This window comes from Pantherophis guttatus, chromosome 4 (genome assembly GCF_059756535.1).
Source record: "Pantherophis guttatus breed Tessera chromosome 4, ASM5975653v1, whole genome shotgun sequence".
Lineage (NCBI taxonomy): Eukaryota > Metazoa > Chordata > Lepidosauria > Squamata > Colubridae > Pantherophis > Pantherophis guttatus.
The window spans coordinates 104185195-104204596 of record NC_142066.1 but is presented as its reverse complement, the minus strand read 5'-3'; the positions used below and the strand labels follow the sequence as shown (position 1 = coordinate 104204596).

The 19402-nt window shown below is 41.2% G+C and overlaps 1 protein-coding gene across 11 annotated transcripts in view; it reads left to right on the top strand.

The window, feature by feature from the left end:
• ANO10 (anoctamin 10) overlaps positions 1-19402 on the top strand; it is a 168621-nt gene that overhangs the window by 101422 nt on the left and 47797 nt on the right. For 2 of the 11 annotated variants that reach the window (XM_087894233.1, XM_087894231.1), the window contains one exon: positions 14406-18134. The exons of the other annotated variants lie outside the window; for them this stretch is intronic. In XM_087894233.1, the coding sequence (XP_087750359.1) occupies positions 14406-14450 (45 nt within the window). In that variant the 3' untranslated portion in view covers positions 14451-18134. Of the gene's footprint in view, positions 1-14405; positions 18135-19402 lie in introns of those variants that run through there. 11 annotated transcript variants of the gene reach the window in all.

Sequence of the window (19402 nt, the reverse complement as noted above, 5' to 3'; positions counted from 1 at the left end):
GGTCTACCCATTTATTTTTGCAGACACCGGTCTACTCATTTGTTTTCTTTTAACACTGATCAGCTGAATGGCGGCCCTTTGAAGCCCCGTGGCAAGAGTTTAAACAGTTTTTTTCCCTCCACCCATCAGCTGGGACTCAGGAGGCAGCAATAGATTGGGAGTGGGGCCAAATAAAAGGTAAAAATAGCGTGGGGGGGCAGGAGAACCGGTTCAGTGACGTCATATCGTCACCGCTACCGGCTCGCGGGAACCGGGCTGAACCGGGAGGAACCCACCACTGGTACAGTACTTAAAAAGAAGCAGATCAGTTCACAAAGTGCTTACAAACAGCTTACAAACAGTACTATTGAGTAACAAAAATTTTTTTAAATACTTACAGAACTAATTCTAGCACTTCAGTTGTCAAGCCCAAGCAGCAGCACCCAAAAAACAAAAACAAAACTCAGCTGAACTGCGCTGGCTGCAAAATCACTGGATCTTGTTAGGCCATGTGACTAGGAACCCCCCCCCCCAAAAAAAACCCTGCCAGCTTTAGGAAATTGCATTCCTAATGTGGCACAGGCAAAGCATAGAGTTAAAAATGGCAGCCTTTTCAGCAGTGACTGAATCCAAGTTACATGGCTACAGAGGCCTGTTTTTGATCACAGTTTTGAATTTCTAACGTAAGTACCCTTTCTGACTTCTTTCTGCATCTTGCATTCTGCATCCAGACTGTGCTTGCTGGGATGGACAACATGACAATTGTTTGAAATATTCTTCACTTGCAGGTGATCTTCCTGACAGTGTAAAAATTGATGTCCAATTGCTTGGTGATCTTTTAGATCTCTTGTTAGACTCAAACACATCTATAATCTTCTTTCTGAAGGCCTCAATGAGGCCATCATATTTTTCTATCTGAGCATGATGATACCACACACTTCAGCAACAAAGACCCAATCAAACTAAATGTCTGAGGTTTAGATATGACAGGTTCCACCCAGATCATTTCTAATGATGTCCTAATTGTTTGCACCTAATCTGGTGCACTTGATTCTAATTTTAGATATTTGAAATAATGATAAATGTAGGGCTGCATTTATTTTTTCCATATGAGAAATTTTTGTTTATGTTTATTTAACTTAAGTAATAGATTATAAAACGTAAATTAGGCATGATATTTATTTAGCTATCAATTTGGTTGAATTGAAGATCAAATATCTGCATATCTTGAAATATGTTCAAAAAGTATAGTTTACTTATTTTTTCACATGACAGTATGTAACATTTCTTTTTTGAGATTTGTGCAACTTGAGAGTAATAACAGGAAGTGTGCGATAACACCAAGTGTATTTTTCAGAATGATAAATTTAGCTCTGTAATGAGGGATAATTGAGTATTAACATCATAAGCAAAAATGTTTAATTAAATATGTGAGAATGTTACATAATCAGTTATTTGCTGTTGATATAATTGAAGGCAAGAAAGCCTTTAAGGAAATTGGGATATATTTTTAGATTGTTTGGCTTCTTTTGTTAAACTGAAGCTGAATGGATCATTGTAGGTATATCGTGAAGCAGATGATCATCTTTGTTTGATCGATAAATATCTGACAGAATTTGGTTTTCTAGTTAGTTTAATAGCTTTCACAAGTTGTGATGCTGTGAAAAACACGAAGAGGAATAAACAGCAAAATGATAAAAATGTTACAATTGGTGAGGCTAGAATAGTGATAGCTAAAGTTTTTGCCATTGTGTGCCAGGAGCGTGGGGGGTGGTTGTGCATGTGTATGCCCACACTTATAATTTTATGTGCCCTGTGCATGCATGCGCAATCCCCCACCCCCACTCACCTTGCTCCTGGCACGCAATGGCCCGTTAGGCCCATTTTTCTCTCTCCCCAGGCTCCAGAGCCTTTCTAGGAACCTGGGGAGGGTAAAAATGGCCTTCCCCACCCTCCCAGAGGCCCTCCGGAGGTCAGAAACGGCCCATTTGCCGTTTGCCAGTCCCACCGAAAGTTGGCAAACGGGCCGTTTCTGGTCTCCAGAGGGCCTCCACGGGGGGGGGGAGGACGTTTTTGCCCTCCCCAAACTCCTAGAAAGGCTCTGGAGCTTGGGGACAGCAAAAAATGGGCCTTCTGGTCCCACCAGAAGTTGGCAAATAGGCTGTTTCTGGTCTCCATAGGGCCTCCAGCGGGGGATGGGGAAGGATGTTTTTGCCCTCCCCAGACTCCTACAAAGGCTCTGGAGCCTGGGGAGAGAGAAAAACAGACCTTCCCCACCACCCCCAAGGCCTTCCGGAGGTAGGAAACAGCCTGTTTCCCTACTTCTGGTGGGCCCAGAAGGCCCGAAAGTCAGCTGGCAGAACTGAGGTCGTGTGCCCACCAATATGGCTACGCGTGCCACCTGTGGCACATGTGCCAGTAGTGGGTTCCTCCTGGTTCCGCCCGGTTCCGCTGAGCCGGTAGTGGTGACAATATGACATCACCGAACCGGTTCTGCCCCCCCTGCATTATTCTTACCTTTTATTTGGCCCCACCCCCAATCTATTGCTGCCTCCTGAGTCCCAGCTGATTGGCTAGAGGGGAAAAAAACTTTAAATTCTTGCTGCGGGGCTTCAAAGGACCGCCCTACAGCTGATCAGTGTTAAAAGAAAACAAATGAGTAGACCAGTGTCTGTAAAAATAAATGGGTAGACCAGTGCCTGCAAAAATAAATGGGTAGACCGGTGCCTCCAAAAACAAATGAATAGATCGGTACAGTTCTGCAAGCAGTTAAAAGCCTGGTAGACCAGTACCTCTGCTAAATCCTAAATAATTGTCACATGACCATCAAGCCACACCCACAAAATAAGCCACACCCACAGAACCGGTAGTAAAAATTTTTAGAACCCACCCCTGACGTGTGCCATAGGTTCACCATCACGGGGCTAGAACTAGTGGGATTCAGACTAGTCAGAATCATTTTGTAAACATTCAGTAGTTATATCTGTTTTTCATAACAGAGATGGTATTCAGCAGGTTCTGACCAGTTCTGGAGAACTGGTAGTGGAAATTTTGAGTAATTTGGAGAACTGGTAAATACCACCTCCGACTGGCCTCGCCCCCTTCTATTCTCTGCCTCCCAAGTCCCAGCTGATTGGGAGGAAATAGGGATTTTGTAGTATCGTTCCCCTGGAGGGTGGAGGAAATGGAGATTTTACAGTATCCTTCCCCTGCCATGCCCACAAGCCATGCCACGCCTACCAAGCCACACCCACAGAACCAGTAGTAAAAAAATTTGAAAACCACCACTGTTTCATAACTAGGAAAAGTGAAGTAGAAGTGCCATTACTCTGAAATATATGAAGAAAAGAGTATTTAAATTCTGGAGCAATCATCTAGAGAGAGAGCTTTATTTTATATTTGCGGTAGGCAGTCTTTCTTGCTTCTTTTCAACAAAGCAAATCGGTAGGGTTTGTGCAACCCCTACTGTAAGCAAGTTTGAATATCTAGTGAGTTGAAGGTTATTGTATTGTCTGATGTCTAAGCCTTGTCTCAGTCTGAAAGTCTGAGCCTCTGTAACAAGTTGTTTCTATTTCACCAGTACTAATCATTTTAGCAGATCTCACCTAGTGAGCACACTGGGAGAAAAGGCTGCTGAAGATTTTTTTTCAATGATAAGGATAGGTTTCAAGCTTTCTCTCATAGTGACCAGTTGGATTAGTTACCTGACAAACCAAGAGAAGAATCATGCAAAAAGGGGTTCTAGATGCTAATTTGTGAACTTGCCATTAGTCATATGGAGAAAGTACTTATTCAAGATTTTGATGTTGTGAGAATACTTGATATGTTTACAGAGTAGCTTAAATGCATCCTGGAAGATTTGGAGAATAAACATGTAGTTACATAGAAACGTCTTGAAATAATCACTTTTCAGAGAGATTTTGTAGTTACTATCAGAATAGCTGTTGATTTACATTCTGAGCTTCGGAGGTTGATTTTACCATTATTCTCAAATATTAAACACTGCTATATAAATTTCAATTTTCTTCTTTTAAAACATACTGAACACAAGCAGTTGAGGCATCCACTAACAATATGTCTTCCAATTTATCTGGATTGAGCTTCATTTTGATTTGACACCTGTTTTTTTCTCCAAGCTAGGCAGACCTCTGATTCAATCTGAAGAATAGCATGATCTTCCATGCTTATTATGGATCCCAATTGGGAAAGAAACAGAGTGAAACAGAGTTTTTCTCTTTACAAAAAGAGAAAAAATATTGCTTACAACTATTTAGTTCACCTAATCTAGTGAAGTAGTAACTACTGTACAAAAATGCTGCCCAGACAAATATGCTGCCCAGAGCATTTTGTTTGTTTATTTGTTTGCATTTTGTCTGGTTGTTTAGAGTTAGAAGAGAGTAATTCAAAACAAGGATTAATTGCATTGGTATGTCGGACTGTTGCTGATCTCTAATGGAAACATGCTTAACTGTTAGCTCCAGAAAAGTTCATTCCCACTGAATGATATGCCAATTCATGTGGTAAAAGGTAATTAAAAATTTAACAACTTCAGCATATAACAGATGGCAAAAGGGTTTTTTTTTTTGCTTGGTTTAGATCTGAAACAAATACCTTTAATCTATGTCCACACCATGAGACTTTAAAAATTTTGAAACCTACAAAGAATCATGATGGCCACCTGGTTCTGCATGATGAGTAATAAATCAAAATATGCTAGAGAGAAAAGTTATATCTATTCAGTTAATACTTCATGACTTCAGCCCTTATATAATGTAATAATATATTCATTGTTGTGGTCACACCACTGCATCCTACACTGTCTGAATAGTGTTATTTCTTTGTGCGGTTAGAACTGTTTCTTTCAGTATGAAAATATTTCCTTTTTATTCACAGTAAGCTCACCTGACTGTAAACAGCCACTTTGCCTCAGGCAGTCAAAATAATCCACTTGGGTATGCAGTATTTTTAAGCAGATCTTAAATATGTAGGCTAGCTCTCATGTTAAGGATATTCTTGAAACCTTGTTTGAAGACAGCCCCTTTTTTAAGTACTTGGATTTTTGTTATAAAGCAATAATAATATGGGTAAAAAGAACTTACAGCTACATGGGTGGAAAGCACCCTTGCTTGCTTGTTGTTGAGCTTAGAAATCTTTGAAAGCTTTTTGACTATAATCTATTTCTATCTTTTTTTGTTTTGTACTACTTTTAAACAAATCTGGTTCTTGTGAGAAGACAGATATTTCTTTTTTTTTTTGAAAAATATTTTTTTCCCCCAACATAAACATAAAATATCTTTCAAGAGCAAAGTTTCGATCCAGTCATAGATAGGTACAATCGCTTAAATTTTAAAAAGCCCCATTCACAATTTCCCTTTACATCTTTTAAAATTAAAAATCACAACATAAAATTTTTTTTTAACATAAATTCTAATATCTTAATCAGAACCATTCTATTATATCACCACCAATTTAATTCCCCCCCCAAAAAAAGCTTAATTCATTTTTATATCCATTTATAAATTCAATTATATCTGGTTCTTTCCAAGCTCCCTTCATTACACCTTTTAGGATCAATATCAAAACATAAAATTTAAAAAATATTCTAATTTCTTAATCTGATTATTTATCTTACAATTTTATCACCACACATCTTAGTTTCAAGTTGACTACAACTCTATTTTTTATTTCAATTTATAGATCAAAATTCTATCTCTATTTCTTAATCTCTAGACCCCTTCATCAAATCTTTAAATCTTAGACTTTATCAATTTACCTTTAATTTTACATTTCATATTACACCAATTTGTCTCAAAATCCATATCCTCCTCCATAACTCCTACTATTATTTGGCTGATTTCATTTTTTATTTTGGTTGATTTACAGCATATTCTCCTTCATACCTCCCACTTTTGTTTGTCTGATTTACAGCATATTTTATTTTTGCTGATTTCCAGCATAGTCTCCTCCAGATCTCCATCTCTGGTTTGGCTGATATTAGCAGCATGCTTTCCTCCACTCCTGCATCTATTATTTTTTGCTGTTTTATTTTAACTGATTCACAGCATTTTACATAAGTAACTTCTTCAGCGTATTCTCCCATAATTTTTAACTAAACATGTATTTCAACAAGTATCTTCTCACATATTTTCTCCTGGATTGTAAATTTCCCTTAAAGTCATCCCTCTTCATATTTATTCTTATTTTTCTATAAAAACAACATTTTTATCCGCCTTAAAATCAATTTCCTCCAATTATTAAGTCTATAGATAACTCTTATTAAAATTCAAAAGTTCATTTAAGCATTTAAAACATTTTTAAAAAATCATATTCTCATTTAATCATTTGTAGTCTTATTTCATGACCAAATTAGTATATGTATATTTATGTAGTAAAGTTTAAAAGGAATGGAAATAGAAAGTAAGAAAGGAAATAGAGAGAGAAGAGAAAAAGTAAAGATAAAGAGGAAAAGAATAACAAAAAAAGGAAAAAAACAAAAGGGAAAAAAAAGGGAGGAAAAAACCCCACCTTTTATCAGTATTCAAACTTCGAATAGGCATTAAACATTACATTTTCATTTTAATCAAACTCTGTTATTTTTCTTATCTTGCAACCCACTATATTGCATTTCTTCTTTCTCCAATCTGTCCAAAACTATTCCTTTTCAATTTCAATGTTATCAAAGTTAAAAGTTTTATTAAATTTAGTTCTTTTGTGACATCTATTCCATATATGGTATCATCGTCTCTTCTTTTGGTGCCACACCCTTTTCTTTTGTTGCTGCGCCTATTAGTTCAATTTTAATTGTTCCAGTTTATTTCTTCTTTCTTTCCATCAGTAAAACCTCCAGTCGACAGATTGGATATCTCCAGAGTCAGACCTCCTTGATTGTTTCCAAAATAATCCAATTTAAATAGCAAGACACACAATTTCTCTTTCAAGTCGCAAGCAATCCACAATTTGCACTTTCACTTCGTCATGGCAGTTCTCCATTTTGGCTACAGTATAGTTATCCGCTTGTCTTTTCCCCTAATTTTAAAAAGTTTCTGCTTATCGCCTCTTCCCTCTTTTTCTCTTCAAAGATAATCCATTCCCATTTAGAAAAAAATTTTTTTCAAAGTTTTGTAACTTTCCAAAGAATGATCATTCCAAATCAGTCAATAATAGCAATAATTCATTTATGGGTCTTTTTCTCCTGTAAGTTGTTTTACTAGGTCTTCTTGCCCCGATGGTCTATAGCCGCTAATTAAGGCTAGGGGCTCTCTTGTAGATAACCATAATTTAAGAGCTGTTCCGCCTGGGTTTGGTCTCACTTACCTGGCTTCCGAACACTTCGCTCTTCCTTCTTCCTTCTGCACGAAGCTTCTCCGGTTGGCCCCGGCTTCGAGGCAGCCATCATGGATGCCGTTCCCTTGCCGCTGGCTCATAGGGCTTCCTCCAGCCCAGAGGAACCTGCCCGTTCCTCTCGGCCGTCCAAGGGGTCCCTCTCTTTCCCCCTGTCCCTGCAGGACAGGGTAGGTCCGCAGACCTGTCGGTGGCAACTCGACAGTCGGGGTTTTCTCGGGGCTCATCAGAGCTCTGCTATTTCCCCAACTGGATCGCCGCGGCACCAAACCAGAAGTCCGAGAAGGCAGATATTTCTACTGCTTGATAAGTGTTGGCCATTTGGCCTTAGGGTAAATTTATGGAAAGCCTTAGAGCAGAACCTGCCAACTTGTTACCCTCTCTCCCCAAATATTGAATTATGATTCCCATTACCCCAGATCATTTCTCTTATTTGTTGGTTTTGCTGAGAATTGTTCTAAACAACTTCAAGCCAAATACTTTTAGAAAATACAACCTTAATCTTTCCATTTTTCTGCAGCATTGGCAGTTGGACTGCCACCTTTATATATATAAATCATATATCAGAAGTAGAATTCCCTAAATTCCTAGGTAAGGGCTGCCACATTTTTCACATACTGTATGGTATCAGGAAATAAGGCTTTGTAACTGTCAAGAAAGTTTTTCACCTTTGGGATAATATATCTAGTACTTGAGAAAGAAGCAGTTGCAATCATGCATAGAATTAATGAAAAGAAATATAATTCCTGATTCAAAAGTTTTTCTGGTTTTCAAATAAAACTTGTAGCCTGTTTTAGATGCAGTGAAGGAATTCATAAGCTTCCAATATATTTCAGTTTTTTTAGTTATCTTCTCATTTGGAAGGCATCTAAGAATGCTCTCCATTATATAAATATGACGTTTGTAGTAGAAGGGATTAGAAATGAAATGTTAAAATATTCTACTTCTGTTATTAAGCTGTAGATTGCAGAATGAAATACAGTATTATGATAATCTCCCAGGGCATTCCCTTTTAATTTCCCATTTTGAAAGTATGGTGCAGAATGCATGTGAAAAGTTTTTCCGATAAATCATAGAATCTGAATATGACAGTGCATTAAAATTCCAGCCAAACCTAGTAAGCCTCAAATAATCATTGATAGTATTTTTTTTTTAAATCATAATATGCTGAAAGGACTAAGCATAAAAATATTTTGGAAACATATGTAGACTGAAACATACCAAATTTTTCAGAGTATAAGACGCACCGGAGTATAAGACGCAGCTTAGTTTTTGGGGAGGAAAATAGGGTGTGTGTGTGTGGAAATCTGCCTACCAGTTATTCATCTGGCTGGCATCCTTAGTCTGGTCAGCTTCAGCACATTAATTTGCTGGTTTTAACCGTGCACATGTGCTTTTTATCCCTTGCTTGGGGATTCTTATACTCCGAAAAATACAGTATTTCTATTATAAATAATATTTAATATCATGTCTAGATTTCTTCAATATACAAATGGCAATACTTCTCAGCCGGAGAGTAGAATACTAAATCTGTGTACTTCATACCCTCTTGAATGACAGCAGATACCCACAGGCAGATCTCAGACATATATGTGAAATGGGGCAGCTATATAAATGGACTAATCAAACAAATTGCTGGGCCCAGGAGTTTGTGAATTCAGTAACCGTTTCAAAAGCCTAATTTATATGACACTGTAGGCTACTTTTATTATAAACACTAACATATTGGATGTAATAAAGGAATTTATTTAACAAGTGCTTGTTCATATCAGAGAAGGGGTGTTGGTCTTACCTGAGACGCATCTTCTCGTTGAGTGGAGACAGCAGCCAGGAATGGGTTGTACTGGTCTGTTCAGATTGAAGGACTGAGTTTGTCAGAGTTGTTAAATCCCACCCTTGTTGTTAGGGTGGGACTTAACTTAGCCATGAAGACCAGATGGAATAAGGGTGGGGCTGGCTGCTGTCTTCACTCCATGAGAAGGTGCATTTCAGGTAAAACCAACGCCCGTTCTCCATATTGGTAGAGACAACAGCCAGGAATGGGACATACCAAAGCTTACTGTCCCTAAGTATGGGTGGGCTCAGTCTGGTCAGAAGACTCCCCTCTGGTGTGAACTCGCTGCAGGACCCTACATCCAAATGCCGCCTCAGCTGAGGCAAATTTGTCCACTTTTTTAGTGTTTAATTAAAGGGGAAGGGGAAGTTCAAGTCGCCGCCCTGCAGATCTCAAGCAAAGATCCCTGTGTGGCCCATGCCGCCGATGTGGCCGCACTGCATGTAGAATGCACTGTCAGATGAGCGGGCCTCAACAAGGAACGTAGCTCATATGCCTTGGCAATCGTCTGCTGAATCCATCTGCCAATGGTAGAAGACATCACCCTGCAACCTAAAGAGACTGGGAGAAAGGAGATAAACAAAGACTCAGTCTTTTGTAAGTTAGCAATTCTCTTAAGATATATCCGGAGAGCTCTCCGAATGTCCAAAGTATGCCAACAGCGTTCCAAGGGGTGAACAGGGTGAGGGCAGAAATTGGGCAGGATTAGCTCTTGCATGCGATGAAAGGGTGTATTGACCTTAGGAAGTAAAGAGGGATCGAGGCGAAGGACCACGCGATCAGTGTGGAAAACGCAGAGGTCATTTTGCATGGAAAGGACGGCAATCTCCAAAATCCGCCTGGCGGAGGTAATTGCCACCAAAAAGGCAACCTTACATGTCAAATGTCGGAGGCTGGCAGTCCATAAGGGTTCGTACGGGGCTCCCGTAAGAGAGCTCAACACAATAGACAGGTCTCAGGTCGGGTACTTGTGTACAACAGGTGGACATAAATTAGTGGCACTCCTCAGAAACCTCCGTATGGCAGGATGCTGGGATAAAGAAATAAGGGACCCACAAGTCAGAACCATTGAGAGAGCTGCTACCTGCCTCCTAATGGTGTTGGGTGATAACCCACTATCCAGTCCATCCTGGAGAAATTCCAGGATCTGGGCTATCGATGCCTGGAGAGGGAAAACACCCACACAGTCACACCAATTACAAAATAAATTTGCTCCGTAGAAGGCCTCTGAGAAGCCTGAATAGTCCGGATGACCCTGGAGAAGAAGTTGTCCCCACTCTGCTCAAGCACCAGGTGGTCAGCTGGAGCCACTGCTGGTCTGGGTGAACCAGCGCCCCCTGGCTGAGTGATGCTATGCCCTGAGGAATCCTCCAGGGTGGGGCCATTGACAATGTCTTGAGATCGGTGAACCAAGGCCTCCAGGACCAATGAGGTGCAAGAAGGATGACTTCCGCCCACTCCTCCAGAATTCTCTGCACCACTCTCGGAAGGGGAGGGAGAGGGGGAAATGCATAAAGCAGCCCCCATGGCCATGGGCTGCAGAGAGCATTGACTCCCTCTGCTCGTGAGACCAGAAACCTTGAAAAAAATTGGGGAAGCTGTGTGTTCTGCGGGGTAAACATATCCACCTCTGGGGTGCCAAACCAAGCCAACAGGTCCTGGAAAAGAGATGGGTGCAGGCGCCACTCCACGTGGTCAATGATTTGATGGCTAAGCCAATCCACCTGCACATTGGACACCCCGGAGATGTGCTGCGCTGTCAAGGAGTGAAGATGTTGCTCCGCCCAAAGGCCCAGTCTCTTGGCCTCCGACATGAGAGACTTGGACCTGGTGTCTCCCTGGCAGTTTATATGTGCCATGGTGGTTGCATTGTCTGTGAGCACTAAAATGTGCTCGCCCACCAGTGATCCCCGAAAGTGTCAGAGGGCCAGATATACTGCCCACTACTCCAGCCAGTTGATGTTCAGCTGCCGCTGAACATTGGGTGCTCCACCTGCCCTGAGCCACCCATGACTGGAAATGCGCCCCCCCAGCCAAGGAGGCTGTCATCCGTTGTCACCACCAGCCACTGGGGCTCGTGGAAAAGGCAGCCCTTGGTGACAGCCGGTGACTGCCACCAGTTGAGGGACCTGAGAACATCCTTGGAGACCTGGACCCCAATTGACGAATTGCCTCTGCCCGCCTTCCAGAAAGGCAAAAGAAACCATTGGAGGTCTCTAGCATGTAATCAAGCCCATGGGGTGATGGAAATGGCCAAAATCATTTTGCCCAGGAGCTGAGATAGCAGGAATAAAGATACCCTACTCTCCCTTTGGACTCTGTGTGACAGGACCTTAAGACTGTCCTGACGCTCCTGGGACAAATACACCCTACTTTCAATGGAGTCAATCACCGCTCCCAGATGGAGCAGACTGGTCGAAGGAGTCAAATGACTCTCCTCTACCTTAACAGAGAACCTGTGGGCTGTAAGAACCTGAAGGATGACTGGAGGTCCTGTGGCTCGTTGTATCAAAGAGTATAAAATTAAGATGTATCCAAATAACATTGGAGATGGACAGGCTTGGCCCTGAGGTGAGCCACCAAGGCAGCTAAGACCTTAGTAAAGATACATGATGCTGAGGAAACTCCAAAGGGCAAGGCCCTATATTGATAATGAGTGCCTGCAAAATAAAACCTTAGGTACTTCCAATGTGAGAGAAGGATCGGAATATGCAGGTACGCCTCAGTGAGGTCAATAGAAGTGAGGAAGTTGCCCTTCCTGACGCCATCAAGAATAGATCAAAAAGACTGCATTTTAAACCTTTTATACACAAGGTATCAGTTCAACCTTTTAACGTCCAGAATAGGTCTCCACCCCCCCCCCAAGGTCTTGGGAACGAGAAAAGAGGGAATAAAACCCCTGCCCAAGCTGATCCTCTGGTACCTTCTGGATAGCTCTAATGTCCAGGAGGTATTGCACAATTAATTCCATGAGGATCCTTTTTTTCTTGTCATTAGACATCAGGCATCATATAAAAAACGTCAGAGGAGTGGAGATAAATTCCAGGTATAAACCAGATTGTACAGTATCCCTGACCCAATTATCAAAGGTAATCTCCCATTGGTCGGCAAAAAGGGCCAGTCTGCCACCAATGGGAGGGTCAGAAATGCAGTTAGCGATTGCACTGGAGTGAATGACTCCCTCCCCTTGAAAGAGCCGCTTACTTAGAAAGGGTCTACCTCGTGATGACCTGTCTTGGTGCCCTCTCTGTCTTGGGCTGAAGGTCCCCTGGAATCTCGAAGAGCCAGCACCCCAATCAGATCTCCAAAATGGGGGGCTATAGGAGATCGGGATGTAATGGGACTCCTCCCTTCGTTGGGCGGTAGGCAAGATCTTCTGCCTGTCCTCTAGAGCAGAGGTTCTAGAGCCGTGATGGCAAACCTATGGCACGTGTGCCACAGATGGCACGCAGAGCCATATTGGTGGGCACGCGAGCGTTGCCCTAGCTCAGCTGCAGCATGTATGCACATGCTAGCCAGCTGATTTTCGGGCCTTCTGGGCCCACTGGAAGTCGGCAAACGGGCTGTTTCCAGCCTCCAGAAGGCCTCCATGGGGGTGGGGAAGGCTGTTTTCACCCTCCCCAGGCTTCTAGAAAGCCTCTGGAGCCTGGGGAGGGCGAAAAACGGGCCTACTGGACCCACCGTGCCATCACATGCAAAAAAGCGGGGGGAGCACGGGGGGAGTGATGCGCATGCGCGGGGGGGGCAGGGCACATAGAATTACGGGTGTGGGCACGCATGTGCGCGTTCACCTCACATTCCCCTCGCTTTTGGCACGCGGTGGCAAAAAGGTTAGCCATCATTGTTCTAGAGCCTCCTCAAACAAGCTTCCCCCAGTGAACGGGGTGGAAGCCAGACACCACTTGTGGCGGGCATCCGCCTGCCAACTTTGTAACCAAAGCAAGCAGCGAGTTGCCACAGCAAACACCATGGTCTTGGAGGCAAAACGGGTGGGATGCAAGGTCACATCGGCCGAAAATTGTACTGCTGCAATAATCTTGTTAAGATCTTGATGAATTCTGGTGTCCTCTGCCGGAAGCTTATCTTGTAATTGCCTAAGCCAAATTAATGTTGCTCTGTTGAAGAAAGAGGCTGTAGAGGCAGAGCAGATAGCCCAGGCCGCCCCTTGGTGGGCCCTATGAAGCGCCTATTCCGTCCGCCTATCTTTCGGACACAAACCTTCCTCCGGTTGTCCCGGAAGAGAGGAAATGGACAATAAGAGCCTTGGTAGTACAGTAGTCTAAGGCACCCTGTTATTAAGCTGGTTATTAAGACCAGATGCCTGCAATTACTGCAGGTTCGAATCTCACCAAGGCTCAAGGTTGTCTCAGCCTTCCATCCTTTCTAAGGTAGGTAAATTGAGGACCCAGTTGTGGGGGCAATAAGCTGACTTTGTATAAATATACAAAAGAATGAAGGCTATTGCTTAGCGCATTGCTTAGCGCGTTATATGTGAGCGACGGGGTGCTCACATATAACACACCTCCTGCGCGAGCTGCACTGGCTTCCTGTGGTCTTCCAGGTGCACTTCAAGGTGTTGGTGACCACCTTTAAAGCATTCCATGGCTTAGGGCCGGGGTATTTGCGAGACCGCCTTCTGCCGCCAATAGCCTCCCACCAACCGGTTCGCTCACACAGAGAGGGCCTCCTCAGGGTGCCGTCGGACAGGCAGTGCCGGCTGGCGACCCCCAGGGGGAGAGCCTTCTCAGTGGCAGCACCTGCCCTCTGGAATGACCTGCCCCCTGAAATACACACGATATCAGACCTTCAGACTTTTCGTCGGGCCCTGAAGACACACTTGTTCCATCTAGCTGGGCTGGCTTGATCCCATCCTCTCAGTTTTTAATCGAATTTCAGTTTTAATTGGGCTGTTTTAAAGTTGGGCCAAAATTATTTAATTGTTTTTTTTTTATGTTTTTAAATTTTATATGCTATGTTTTATCTTGGCTGTACACCCCCCCTGAGTCCCGCAGGAGAAGGGCGGTATAGAAATTAATTAATTAATTAAATAAATAAATAAATAAATAAATAAATAAATAAATAAATAAATAAATAAATAAAAATTGTAAGCCGCCCTGAATCTCCGGAGAAGGGCGGCATATAAATCAAATTTAAAAAAAAATAAAAATAAAATAAAGTGGCGCATCCAAAGGTGGTGTTTGTAGCACTGATGCCAACTCAGGACCCACATTGAAGTATTGTTTGTCCGCAGATGAAGGGAGAGGAGTTGAACCTGGTGATGTCCACTGCCGCCTGACGATGTCCACAAAAAAGCATGGGGCAGGAATAGTATCCATTGCCCGATCTGGCTCAGAAAAAAGTGGGTCCACTGCATCATGGAAGGATGTCGCCCCGGACCGTTCAGCCGGTGCCCCAAGGTGAGCCACATTAGTGGCCTTGAAAAGTAAAGATTTAAAAATATTTGGTGGAAAGAGCCCAGTAAATGCTGGTTGCTTGGGCAATAATCCCTCGTCATCAGAGAGATCCAGATCCTTAACTTTATCCTTAACTCCGCTCACTCGCTCGCGGGAAGCAGAGTGCTGAGGTCAAAAATGCAGGCTGGCCAAATGGGAGCACGAAGCTCCGCCGCAAGCTCCTAGCGTCGGGCGATGCACACGATGTTCAAAATGGCCACCCAGCAAGCCCTCGGTAAGCGTTTTTTAACTTCGGCCTCCCACTGGTCTCGGGAGTGCAAAGCTCCACTATCCAACTCTCAGCTGTCTTCTGGAGCGCTTGACTCCACTAATAAAATCCCAGAATGCCTGCACTTCAACAGGACTGAAAGTAGAACTGGTTGGAAATGGTCTGCAGATAGCTGAGAGGCCCCTGGCCATGGCAAGAGCCAAAGCTCCAGCTGCCAGGGAGAGGAAATTCCAATAACAGATGAAGATTGTTTTCCCAAACTCACAGATGAAGATCAGAAAGACAAGGTCCAGTATTAAGTGAAAGACAAAAAATCCAGGAATGAGGAGAAAGCTCATGACACGTCAGTCCAGTCTGAAGGACTGAGTCAAAAACTGGAAGCCCCTAGTAACAAGGATGGGACTTAACAACTCTGACACTCTCAGTCCTTCGATCTGAACAGACAAGTACAACCCATTCCTGGCTGCTGTCTCCACCAATACGGAGAATACATTCAACTTGATTTAATCAATTTATACATATATAAAGAATTCGAGTCGTTTTGAAATATGCTACTTTTTTAATTAACATCATTCTTTAAATAGTCATAAGAGCTGGACTTCTAACTAGATTGAATTGCTTATATCTCTCATTTTAGTTATAACATTCAAAATACCTGGCCCTCAGGGATTTGTATGTAATAGGTAGAAAATGCATTGCATTTTGGAGGAAAGCCCAAAGCACCCTAAAACAAAAAGAGAAAGCTTCTCTCAGAATTGCAAGACTGTTTGATAAAACTTGTGGTGAGCTGAATATAGGGCACCTTTGCTTTTATATGTAATTATGTTGGATTGATGACAAGCTCATTTTTCACGGAGTAAAGAAACTTCTTTCTGTAATACTTTTTAATACACTTTATCTAAAATGAAGTTAATATTCTTGCTTATAAAATTGATATTTGATACATTTGTTTCCTATCTTAGTTTGCTGTAGAATTGTATGTATTGTATGTATATTTTTCTCTATATTTTTTCTAGTCTAGTCACAATTAAAATAGGTGTGAAAATGACCTGAGGTCAGAAACCTCCATTTTGGTTTTTCTATTTATGAAGAAAGTTTTACCACACAGGCAATGGAAACATGCTTTGTAGTATACCTAACCTATATAAGCCACTGAAGGCTTTTCTGTAGCATTAACAGAAGAAATAATAAGTCTCTGTTCTCTTTTCATACGCATACCACTTTCTGTTCTTTGATAAAGTTAAATAAGATGTAGCAAAGCAGGGGCTCTTAAAGGACTGAGCCTATTTAATCTGCAGTGGGATAATTTTAGTAAAGACTATCATAAATAGAAAGCATTTTTGCTACTGCTTCCTGAAATAATAAAATATAAATAATAGAAAGAGAGCCTGGTGGTGCAGCAGACTAATAGCCTGTTATTAACATTCAGCTGCCTGCAATTACTTCAAGTTCGAATCTCCCCAGGCTCAAGGTTGACTCAGCCTTCCATCCTTCCTAAAATAGGTAAATTGAGGACCCAGTTTGTGGGGGCAGTAAGATGACTTTGTATAAAATATACAAAAGTATGAAGGCTATTGCTTAACGCATTGTAAGCCACCCTGAGTCTCCGGAGAAGGGCGGCATATAAATCAAATTAAAAATATATATATATCAGTAAACACAATGTATCTTTATAATTTATTTTATCTCTACTAAATTGTGATTTTTATTATTACCAGTCCAAGTCAACCCATTGCAGACATCTTCATTGAAAGTAGACTGTAATCCTTCTCAGTAGTCCAGTGCAAGATGATAGATCAATTTTTTTTAGTTCACAGTCTAGTATGGGATTGGTCTAAAATCATTCAGGTGGTTTACATTCCTAAGACTGGGGTCTCTGTTCCTAGTCCCATCATTGGCTACCATGATATATGGACTCATGTATACATATGTTTATGTATAATTTGTAAAAAGTATGGGGTATCAAATTTTCTAAGTAGTTTTTCAAATGATTCAGGTTGTATGAACATAACTTTCCAGGTTAGTGTTGAACAGGCTCTGTTTTCAAGGAAACAATCTGTTATCATCATGAGAAAGTAGAGAGTGTTAAAAAGACAAATTTAGTTCTGAAAGCACATTACTATATTTAACATTTTATGACCATAGCCATTGAAGAAATTATTTTAGGTACAAAAAAACCTCTGAGCTTTGGCAGTATGATACCGTGATATATGTATTCAAATAACCTAAAAGTGAAATCATTTCTAAGAAGATGTTAATTGAAGATACAACTATTGCTGTAAAATGGATTAAAATTAATGAATTCCTGTGAATTCTAGCAAAAATCTAGAATTGTAGCAAAATTTCTCACAATTTAGTACTCTGTATAAACTAACAATAATCCTAAATCCAGATTTTTGCTGTATATTTTACCTGTTTTATCATTTATAGAAGTATTTATAGTTAGTCATTCCCTATCATTTGGATGTCACCAGTGGTGAAATCCAAATTTTTTTACTACCGGTTCTGTGGCCCTGGCTTGGTGAGTATGGTGTAGCTTGATGGGCATGGCAGGGGAAGGATATTGCAAAATCTCCATTCCCACCACACTCCAGGGCCAGCCAGAGGTGATATTTGCCAGTTCTCCGAACTACTCAAAATTTCCACTACTGGTTCTCCGAACTGCTCAAAATATCCGCTATCGGTTCTCCAGAATCTGTCAGAACCTGCTAACTTTCACCCCTGGATGTCGCTGTCATTAGATGGAGAAGAACAAGGATAAAGGTAAACTCCTTCTGTAACATTGTCAACAAAGCTGCATGGATTTAATCATCAAAAGATAAGTTTAATTTAATTACAACTTTTTTGTCATTAGCATCCAGATGCTTTTCAAATGTTTTTCTGGTTTTGAACTATACTTCCACAAATCTTTTAAGTATCAAGTCATCATTTGGATAAGATAGGATAGGTCTATCACACGGCTGCAAAAAAGTTGAGACTTTTATTGTTCATATATTCATTTGCTTCTTTGTAATCCTTTTTTTAATCTAGTCATTTTTTAAAACTTTAATTAGGTTATAAATTATTATAAAATGCAAAATACAAAAATAAATAAAGGAGCAGTGAAAGGGGAGGGGGAGAGAGAGAGAGAAGTGAGGAAAGGTAGGGAAAAGAAAAGAAAAAGAAGCATTGACTTCTGACTCTCCCTGTTGCAGTAGAATAAGGCATTAACATCAAATCACAGCTTTTTGTTTTTCCATAGTAATAAGAACAAGTCATTTCTATAAAAATCTATCAATCTAATCTGTAATACCCAAAATCAAAATTACATTTTTTTCCACATCAACCACGAAATTCTGAAGTGGTTTCCATGTGGAAACAAAAGTACTTATGTTTTTTTCTTTAATCATACTAGTTGTCAGCCCTGTATCCATCTTTGGTCGGACTTTACAGGACTGCCACAGTGGAACTGTGAAGGAAGTAAATCATAACAACATTCAACATTTTTTTTTGAAAATGTGAACAAGCCGGGACGATGGTTGGCATATAAGATGAAAAAGGGGGGGAAATGATAAATCAATTATTAGATCAAGATGGAAGGATATCAAAAAGAGGAAAAGAAAAAAATAATTGTGAAATATTATAAAAGTTTATACCAGCAAGAGATGGTGGCAGAAGGAAAGATAGAACAATACTTAGAAAAAGCTAAAATATCTAAAATTCCAGAAGAATTTAAAAAGTTGTTAGAAGAAAGAATATAGATGATGGAATTTATGGAGGGAATTAAGAAACAAAAGAATGGTGAGGACTTCCGGTCGGCACCACAGGCTTCGTGGACGGTCTCCTTAGACCGCCAGCCCCGTGACTTTGTAAAAGCCGCTTTGACAGTGCAAATCGGCTGTCTGGCGGCTGAAAAACCTCCCCTTTGGGAAAAGAAGGAGAGGAGAGCCGGTGGGTGAGAGTAGAGCTCCCCGAAAGTCCTCTGGAATAATTCCAGGGGCTTGGAGGGTGAGAGCTCCCAAGTCAGCCCGCCAAGAAGCTCCGAATCTGGGACAACTCTGTGTAAGCAGAGCTAGAAGCCGCGTCCGGTCCTGCTGTCAAAAAGTGAGTCTGATTGATTACAAGCGCAGGCAGAGCGGAAACAGGAGAACAAGCCTTAAAAGTAACAGAGCTTAACTCCAGATTTACTTTGTTTCAAACTGAATTTCTTTGAGCTGGAGGCTGAAGATGGCGTCTTTGTTATGGTTTTGAAAGTGTAAGTGCTTATTGAGAACTTTGCATTGTAAGAGTGGATTCTGGGAAGTGAGAGCTTGTGGAGAAAAGACTATTTTGCCTGATAAATTAGAGACTATAAATTACAAGCATTTTAAAGTTGTTCAAAGGACTTTGTGGCTTTGAAAAAAAGAAAAAAAAGATCTTTTTAAAAAAGGGAAAAAAAGATGGCTTCTAAACAAGTTAAGCCAGGAGTTGTTAAAGGAGGGGGAGGTTCTCCAGTTGTGTCAGTGGTGACACAGAAAGCACAACTTCCGGCTGATTCACAGAGTCAGGAGGCTGTTCTTAATGATTTCAAAGAATTTATGAAAGAAG